Below are 9,858 nucleotides of genomic sequence, written 5' to 3'. Positions count from 1 at the left end.
AGCTTTGATTAACATCAACAAAGCTCACAGTTCTAGCTTCACAATCCAGGAATAATCCTACATGGCTGGTAGGTCTTGGGACATATTGCAGTGTAATTGGGGAGGTGGTAAAGAGACTGCACTGAATGTCGTTCTTAACACACCCAAGACTAAAGAGTCCCTCCTCTCCATATATATTGCCATTCCAATTCTTCCCTTGCCAATACTTATTACAGACACCAAAAGCCCAATTCCAAGAGTCCCCTACATGGACCTCCCAGTAATATTTGCCGGAGGTGAAAGTCTGAGCACCCCATGCAAGAAAACTTGTAGGTGTTGCAGTGATATGGGGCGCATTTTGACGGTCACATCCAATACAAATGCTTCTCAAATCTCCACATCGAAAGATATGACTGTTGGCTTCATTATGATGCAGAGTAATATCCACTGCAAAATAAATAAATAAATAAGTAAGAAGAAAGAAAACATGTATAGACATGTGTAAATAAGCAAAAATTGTTCTATCAAGAAGTTAATTTACCAGGAAACATAAAGTCACAAGGACGCTTTTGCTTGTAACTTCTAAAAAAGTATAGAGATGATTAATATTATCTACAAGACAAACAAAACACTAACCACAGATATTAAAAGTGTTTCGAAAACTTACACACTGAGAGCCAAATGTAAGACCAACTTCTTTCAATCCAATTTTCAAAGCAAAATTTGCACATTATATGCCCTAAATGCTATGCTGTTATCAAGATCATTATTTAGAAATGTTTCTTATTCTTAAAAACTAGTGCTATCATTTTGGAAAGAATGTGAAGATTTTCAGTTACTCAAGAACTGCTCTAGATAACTGGATAAAAATCCGTAAGTACATGTCATAGGTGATAATTTAAAGCAGATTTCTGCAAAATCTTTTACCAGTCTCTCTGCGGCCCTCCATTGCTAACTTGGGGCTGAAGCTGGATTTTAGACTTCACATGTAGCTTTTCATATTGCAATTAAACTGAACTTCTTTTTGTTTGTAATTTTACTTGTATTCACAAAATGATTTCTACTTTTTATTTTTACCCATTAACTCATTTTCTTGGAAATACATAATATATATCCATTTAAAAAATTAAAAAACCCCAGGAATCTCCAGTAAACTATATTCCCCAAAAGAACAGTTCTTAGCTGTTCAAATGAATACACTAAAGAAATGTAAAATTTTGTATTTAACATTAAATAACTCACCTTCATTCTGAGCATTGTTCCATCTGCTCCTTTTTAAAATTTGCTACACTGATCCTTTTTCCCATTACATTACTCAGTACATATGAGGCCATAATGCATTTGTTTTTCACTATCTTTCAAACTTAATGCTATAAATCTGACTATACAGACACAGATACAAAAGGGTTGCATGATTATATTGTTCACTTATATCTATAAAGAAGTAAAATATTTGATAAAGGGTGAAATATTACCTATGTGATCTTAACAATAATAATATTTAGATAGTGGGAGTGCTGCCCGTGGTTGGAGACTTACCTCGGAATTGGTTGAGCCTGTCCGTCAGTCCAGTGATGGGCCCCGCCCTGAGCTCTAGATTCAGAGGCTGGGGCATATGCAGCAGCACGCACTCACTCCTGCAAGGAAAAACCTGCAGTTACAACATCTACAGCCACATAAAATAAAGAAAAGTCACCATTTGCAGTTAAAAGACATTTCATGAGAATCCTTTGAACCCACAAATTTGATAATTCAAAAATTACTTCCTTTTTGAAATTAATGCCTATTTACAGTTTCCGAATTTTAAAGCACAGTGGGAGAGTCTGAGTCAGAATTCAGTCTGATCTTTCTTATTTTTTGCCCCAAATGTGTAAGGTTCCTTAGCCTTATGGCCTTGAGAATATTCAGAAACAAAATTCTGAGTTCCACTTCTTGGTAGACTCCCCTGACATCTTTGTCTGAAATAGCGGGGTTCTGGGGAGCCTGCTGCATCTGCTGCTTCCTTTTCAAGATAAAGGATATGAAACTTGTTCTAGGCAGCTAGACCTGCCTTTTAGAAACAAGCTTTCCTAGAGACTTACACAGTTCTAACACTCCACAGTTTTTTCAATCTATTTTTCAGAACTGTTAACTGTGTATATATATATATGTATGTATACAGGTATGAACAACAAATCATCAACTTTTTCACTGCTAAAATACTTCCCCCACTTCTCTCCTGCTTCATCTGGTGACTTTCTCACCATCCACAAAACAAAACTTCATCTTTCACCTATGCAGGCTTTTAAGCAATAAAACAAAATCAGGAATAAACATTGTTTTTAAATTTTCTTTCACTATTTATTTATGTATGTATTTATTTACTTAGTGGTCTTGTCTTTTCTGGTGTGGGAACGAAAGTAGATGCGAAAAAAAAATAAAGTAGTATCAATCAATATCTTAATCATTTATGCCATGACTTTGGTAGAGCCTACTTTGATATCCGTTGAAACCGAAAGAACATACGCTAAAATCCAGGTACACACTCATCTGTATAATATGTCTCCAAAAGCCTGTAAAAAAAAAAAAAAAAAAAGATTTAGTGCAGTTCACAAGATGCATCTTTCATTAAGTTCAGTGTGAAATCTGGAGTCAGTTCCTCAAGATATTATTTCCCTACCATCTTCTCTTCTGCAAAGCATTTTCTATTTCTTCTGTAATGAAAAACCCAGTCAGTCGTATTGTCACTAATTAATGTCCTGGGAAGGTCTGAGTCTTGAAGACATTCTCTAAAGAAGTGAAGGGAGAAGAGGCCCATAGAGTCTGTGCTCCATGGTAACCTCGAATAACCTACTCAGTCATCTTTCCCAGAACCTATTACCCAAATGAGTGGATCCCAAAATAATATTAATGTGAGCCTAGATTCCCAAAACTTCTGATCTTGCAATGTCCTCAAATTAACCTAAATGTAAATGAATCACTCAATATTTTATACACGTTTGACAACCCAAAATGTATTATTGACCTAGCTGGGGAATAGTTATTGGGGCTGTTACCTTGACCATCCCACAAAGTTTTGTGGCTGGTGGATAAAGTAGGAGGGATCTTTGGCCTGATAGAATCCCATGGCGGGTATCAAACCATAAAGTAGCATTAGTTATGCGAATGTGTTTTTGGAAACACATCATGGAAATAAAGGTAGGGAGATGGATTTCAGCCATGAGGAAAATACTTATACATGTGAATAGTCAGAAACCTGAAACCACATTGTGAGTTTGTACCTGAAGTAGCTCCACATCTGGTTTATGGCACATTTTCATCAGCTCCTCATACGTTCCTCTTAAAATCTCCCTCCTATGAGCCATTTTGGCTTTGCTTAAATGCAGTTGATGAAAAATATCTCTCCCCTTCTTTTTCAGCATCTCCAAATTCTGTTTTTCTTCCTCATGATGAAATGCAGGCATCTTCTGATACTCAGCTCTAATAGCTTCTAGCCTTACATTCACATAATCCTGCAGTGATAATGGGTTAGTCAAAAGAGAAATGTATTTATCCATCTCCTATTAAACCTCACTGATTCCCTTTGTCTCTCAAACACCCAATAGTTTAAACCTCAGTCTTGCCAGTTCTTAGAATCCACAATTTTTTTTTCCTTTCCTTTCTTTCTGCATAAAGATCAACATAGATGTATCTGACCAATTACATTAAATTTATTCAAGATAATGTGTGTTTTAAGATAGTTGGAAATAAAAACAAAACACAATTTGAATTTCTCTATTCCAACCCATATTTATGGAAAAGTAAGAACAGTTCATGATTAAGAGTTGAAGTATAGAGCTATAGTCACTAGAAAGGAAATAATTATTTCTATTTCTGAGATACACAACAAGTTGCCTAAACTCATTATATGTGAAATGACCTTAGGCTAACATGTCCAGCTAAATGCATTTTGCCCAGCAAAACCTATCCTAATAAGGCTGCATTTATGATTTGGCCATCTTTGTCTCCCTGAGTTCATTTCCTTCCATTCTTTTTCTAAGTCATCCCAATCTGAAACATAGACTTCTTTGTGGTTCCCCGGGCCTCCAAATATACACAAACTCAAAATTACTGCATATGCTGTTTTCTCCAACTAGATTTTTACACACACACACACACACACATATACATATACATATATACACACTCATGGTCCACATATATATCCATAGACACTTTCATGCTCTCCTTCCTCTTCAAAACTTTGTTCAATTTGAATTTTTCAGTGAGTCTTTTTTCTGACCACCCTATTTAAAACTCAGACACTAATCTCCAGTTTCTGGCCTCTATTGTCCTTTTCTACTTCCCTGCTTGATTATTCTCCAACAAAGAGTCTACCACACTCGAACACATCATGTATTGCACATACTTGCATGTTGACCATTTTTGCCTCTCTCATTTGGATTGTATGATTTGTGAGTACAAAGATGCTTTCTTTCTTCTACACTAGCAGATTTTCTAATTTAATATTCAACATAGACTAGGTTCTTATGAAATACTTTTCAACACACTAATATTAGCTATCATACCCTCAGAGTATACACCCACAAAGAGAAAATCATTTTTAATATTTCTCTGAAGTCCTCAGAGTTGTCCTTATATTTAGATACTAGTTCCCATATTTCGGGCATGTTTGCATGTCTCCCTCAAGACACAAATCCGTATTTCTCACCACTTTTCTCATCATGTTATGTATTATTCAATATTAACTAGTTTAGATTCTTAATTTCATGGCTGCCCTAGATTTCCCCTGTCACTCTTTCTGCCTCAAATTTTCCATGCAATTCCAAATACTACTTGTCCACCAGCATTCAGATTAATGCTGACCCAGGCTCAGAAGGTTCACTTGAGCTTTCCATGACTGTCAAATAACTCTTATGCCCAGCATATCCAACCAGCACATACAGAACGCTGTGAGATGACCCAGTTTCTTGTATCTGTCGGTGTATAGCTACAGGTTTGTATGAAAACAAACCAGCATGCTTTGGGTAACATCAATGGTTTTGTTAGAAATCCCATCTAACAGTCATACTATTCTACATAAGAAATGAGGCCAGTTTTTCTCAATGTTTTCTTTTTTTTTTTTTAATGGACTCCCAGAAACATTATGGTTTGATATCAAGTTCCTATTTTAAGAGTCACTCATTTGCCCTCCGTAAGTTCCTGGAGAAGGTAGCGTAGTACAGGACTAACCTTCCAGTGTCTGATTCTGGTGGTTTCCACGTTCAGGTTTCTCTGATTTTCACGAGCTTTTCCCCATAAAGACTGCATTTTCTTTAAAAGCTTCTCCTGCAAAAGAGCCACAAATTGAAGCACCAGTGAAGACAATAAAGTAACATGCAGACCGTTTCATAGGGAAGGGGCCCAGAATGAGAGACAAATAAGTCCCTAGGAAATGGCATTTCTTCTATTTCCCTTCTTCTTCCTCAAATCTCAGAGGTTTGAAGCTAAGAAAGCCCAAAAGAGAGTTGCTTAAAGGGACTCAGAGTTGGCTTTACCCAATCTCCAAGAAAATAGGCCCACAGGAATTTCATGTGTCCTTAATAGAAATAGATCTTCAGAGGCATCACTTACCCTGTGTTCCTCAGCAGCCCACTCAATGGGACAGTGTCTGTGATCCCGGTGCTCCTGAGAGCTGGAGCATAGCGAACAGAGCAGGCTCTTGTCCACTTCACAGAACATCTTCTTTGTCTCCCTGTGAGTGCCACACATTTGCTCCTCAGAGCTCAGGAATAGCCAGAGACTGGCTTTCCTGGCAAGGGAAGCCATCTTCTTCAAATGAATGTTAGTTTTGAGGTTTCTCTGCTGTGTTGACTTTATGCATTCAAAGCAATGAGTAAGAATTGGGATGTCTTGCCAGTTGAGGTAGAAACAGGGCCTGCAAAAGCTGTGCCCACAGTCTATGGTGACCGGGTCTATGAAGTAGTTCATGGAGATGGGGCAGGTGACTTCCCTCTGGAAGACTTGCGAGATTCCAGAATTCATGTTTCTGAGGAAGAAAGAGCAACATGTCATTTTGGGGTCTGGGTTGATGAAAAGCTTCTGAACATGTGGAGATAAGTGATAGCTCTAGTTTCTTCTCTTGACAGTGTTCATTAAAGCACAGCAAACTATTTCTTCTGTAACAAAAATAAAAATCTCACACAGAGAGAGTCTCCCGGCTTTATAGTAGATATTACTGACTAGATGACTCACAACCCCTTCTACTCCTAGTTCCTGTCTGTAACATAATACTAATCTCTTCAATTTCCCATTTTCTGAATGTCGATCTGGAAATTGGGTTTGATTCTAAGTGGCCTAGAATAAATTGTAGTTGTTCCTATTCTTCTTTCATATAACTGCTGAATGAGCATGAAGGAGTGGGAAAAACTGCCTTGGCCAAAGAAATACGAGAAGATGGCCAGAGGGTCCTATGATGTATTTTTAGAGAGAGACACAACAGTGGGGCAGCAAACCACCATGGCACATGTTTACCTGTATAACAAGCCTGCACGTCCTGCACATTTATCTCAGGACTTAAAATAATATAAAATTAAAGTAAAATAAAAAACCAAAACCAAAAGAAAATAGAAACACCAGTCAACTAACCAAATAAACAAATATAAAACAGCAATTAAACCAATCTAGGTTGAATAGAAGAGAAAAAATAATTAAAGATATTGGGCCTTTTTATTTTCTCCTGGATTAAATTAACTTCTCCTAAGGATATCCAAACTCTGAACTAACATATAGTAGGATTTTTGTGAAACTTAAAGAGATGTAATTATATTTCTATGGTGTGATGGTGAATTTTAGGTATCAGTCTGGCTGGATTAACCAACACCTAGGGAACTGGTGCAGCATTGTTTCTGGGTGAGTCTGTGAAGGTGTTTCCAGAGGAGAGAGACATGTGAGTTGGTGAGCTGAGTGGGACCATCATCCCTCAATGTGAGTGGGCACCATTCAATCAGCTGGTAGCTCAGATAAAAGGAAAAGGCCAGAGAAAAGGCAATTTCCTCTTTCTCCTGAAGCTGGTTCTGAGGCTTTCAGCCTTGAGCTCAGTCAAGATACTGGCATCCTCAGGACATCAGCTTAAAGACAGCCTATATTTGGAACTGCTCAGACTCCATAATCAAGCAAACAAATTATCCTGATGAATTCCCTCTTCTGTAGAATCATGTGTAGCTTGAGGACAGATACATGTTCTGAGAAATGTGTAAGGAGGTTTTATTTGTTTACTTTTTGAGATGGAGACTCACTCTGTCACCCAGGCTGGAGGCAGTGGTGCAATCTCGGCTCACTGCAACCTCCGCCTCCTGGGTCAAGCGAGTCTCCTGCCTTAGCCTCCTGAGTACCTGGGATTACAGGAACATGCCACGACACCCGGCAAATTTTTTCATTTTTTTTTTTTTTTCCAGTAGAGATGAGGTTTTGCCCTGTTGGCCAGGCTGGACTTGAACTCCTGGCCTCAAGTGATCTGCCCGCCACAGCCTCCAAAAGTGCTGAGACTACAGGCATGAGCCACTGCACCTAGACAGGCGATTTTATTGTTTTGACATGATAGAATATACTTATACAAACCTAGGTGGTATAGCCTGCTACACACCTATGATATGGAGTACAGCCTACTGCTTCTAGACTACAAAACTGTACAGCATGTTCTGTACTGTATACTTTAGGCAATTGTAACACAGTGGTAATTATTTAGTATGTAAACATATTTAAATACATAAAAGGTACAGTAAACATACTGGTATTATAATCTTATGTGACCACCATGTGTGGTTTGTGGTTGGCTGAAATGGCTCATGAATGTATCTCTACAGGTATACATATACATCCTATGATTCTGTCTGTCTAGAGAGCCCTGACTAATACATAAACTATGGTCTTTGGCAATTTTAAGTTCTTTTCTTTACTCTCCTTTCTTTGATAACACTGCTGAATTTTAGTGAAAGAAAGGAAAAATCTTAGAATTGTAAATATTCTCCAGAGGTCATCTAAGTCATTTTAAGGAATTTTTCATCGTTTAATAAGATTAAGACTCAAGCGAGATGGCAACCACCATCACGTATCAAATTATATCTTATATATTTATTTGGTCAAAAAATTGCATTTTGATTTCCAAACTAGGATGTTTCTTGGAGCTTTCTCATTTTTTTCAGTTTCACTATTTTGCGACTCTCATCATTACCTTACTAATTTAAAGTTATGTCTAAATGCTGAATGAATTAATTAACATTCATTAATGTCTTCTCAATTCAATTGTATAATATTAATACACTCATTACACATATATTTACACACACCTATGTGTACATACATGCATAAATATCAACTCCATATATTCATTATGCATACATATCGGTTGCAGCAAACACTAGATATTTCAATTTTTTCAAAACTATATTGAACAATGATAGAAAATGCAAAATAACAACAATTAGTACCCTCATAATTCATAAAATCTATAGTACGAATATGAATTACAAATGGTATCATTGTGTAGATTTAAGATAATGAGATATTTTTAACACTCTAATTTATTATTTTGTAAAGGAAAAAAGATATCATTTTATCAACATAAGTTTCACTCACCGCTGGGTTCTTTGAATGCTTCCCATGATGATTCTTCCAGAAATAATTCTGTTAAGTACTCCTCAAGGTCAGGAGCTCATTCACTGCAGTACCAAATTTCAGAAGTCACCAAAATACAGCTCCCTCCAAGCACGCTCCTTCTCCTTTGGAGAAAACTGAGCTTGTCTCTTCTATGTCCTTTTATAAGAATCTGTGAAGACCACACCCACCTCTTTAAGTGGGTGGAGTACTGAGAAAGGTTGAGAATAAGATGATTAGGTTTATGCAGTATGTAGATCACACCTTTGCACCACTGATTAAATTATCATCACTCCTTAAAAAACCATGACTGAAATGAATCATATGTAATGTAAATCCTATCAGATTAGACACACACTGGAAATCAACTAAGATGCATTTTATACTGTTTATTGAGTTTCATCCAAGATACAGGCATTCCTCTAGGGGCGCATTTATTTATTCTAGAGAAACTGTCTCCTTGTGGAGTGCAGTGGTACAATCATAGCTCACTGCAGCCTTGAATTCCAAGGCTCAAGGGATCCTCCTACTTCAGCCTCCCAAGTAGCTAGGAGTACAGGCGCACACCATCCCACCTGGCTAATGTTTTTTAAAACTTTTCATAGAGTCAGTGAATGGCTCTGTAGCCCAGGCTGTTCTCCAACTCCTGTCTTCAAGTGATCCTCTGGTCTTGGACTTCCAAAGTGCTTGGGAGTACAGGCATAAACCACCTTGTCCAGCCTTAAATGCTGCTTTAGACATTTATAGGATATTCGAAGAGAAGTCCAACAGGAAGATAAAACTTTTTTTGTTTTCTACCACTCCAAGAGAAATCACTGACTAACCAAATAACTACTAATTTGAGATCTCTTGTTGAATTTACAAAACTTTGCCAATCTCATGGGTGAAATATGAATTATTATTTTAATGCTTTTCTCCACATGGTGCATGATGTTCTACCATGACTAGAAGTGCAATATAATAATTAATTTGGAGATTATACACAAGTTTTAGGATGTAGGCTGATTCACAAATACAGAATACAAATGATAGGGATGGACTACATTTTTCTTTCTATAACAAATATTTTTGTTGTCATGTGACAATTTAAAAAAGAAAAGAGATTTCAGAAGTGGCTACTCAAATATTTTCTGACAGGAATTCTTTGCCAATAGCCCCCACAAGACTTATATTCAAGAGTGTCAGAACAGTGAAGACAAATCTATCAGCCCTATGTCTGTCAAGGTTCAAAAAGTCTGTCAGGGTTCAAAAATCAAAGCAGAACCC

General features: G+C 37.2%; 1 protein-coding gene across 1 annotated transcript; it reads right to left on the bottom strand.

Annotated features, from left to right (window-relative positions):
• Positions 1 to 2,504: 2,504 nt before the first annotated feature.
• LOC116464811 (tripartite motif containing 49-like) lies at positions 2,505 to 5,986 on the bottom strand. Its single transcript, XM_032148065.2, has 3 exons — positions 5,572 to 5,986; positions 5,191 to 5,286; positions 2,505 to 2,531 (listed from the first exon to the last, which is right to left on the bottom strand). The coding sequence occupies exons 1-3, from the start codon at positions 5,980 to 5,982 to the stop codon at positions 2,505 to 2,507; spliced, it is 534 nt and encodes a 177-aa protein (XP_032003956.2). The 5' UTR covers positions 5,983 to 5,986.
• Between the last annotated feature and the right edge of the window lie 3,872 nt (positions 5,987 to 9,858).

Source organism: Hylobates moloch, unplaced genomic scaffold (genome assembly GCF_009828535.3).
Source record: "Hylobates moloch isolate HMO894 unplaced genomic scaffold, HMol_V3 SCAFFOLD_1820, whole genome shotgun sequence".
NCBI classification, from domain to species: domain Eukaryota; kingdom Metazoa; phylum Chordata; class Mammalia; order Primates; family Hylobatidae; genus Hylobates; species Hylobates moloch.
This window is presented reverse-complemented; position numbering and strand designations above follow the sequence as displayed.

Bases quoted from the DNA above. Each gene is read 5' to 3' on its own strand.
- LOC116464811 (XM_032148065.2), bottom strand. From the start codon at position 5,982: ATGAATTCTGGAATCTCGCAAGTCTTCCAGAGGGAAGTCACCTGCCCC. The intron at 5,287-5,571 runs GTAAGTGATGCC...GCTCTTTTGCAG, and splicing joins GGGCTGCTGAGGAACACAGG to GAGAAGCTTTTAAAGAAAAT. The intron at 2,532-5,190 runs GTTAGTCCTGTA...TTTTTTTTACAG, and splicing joins CCAGAATCAGACACTGGAAG to GCTTTTGGAGACATATTATA.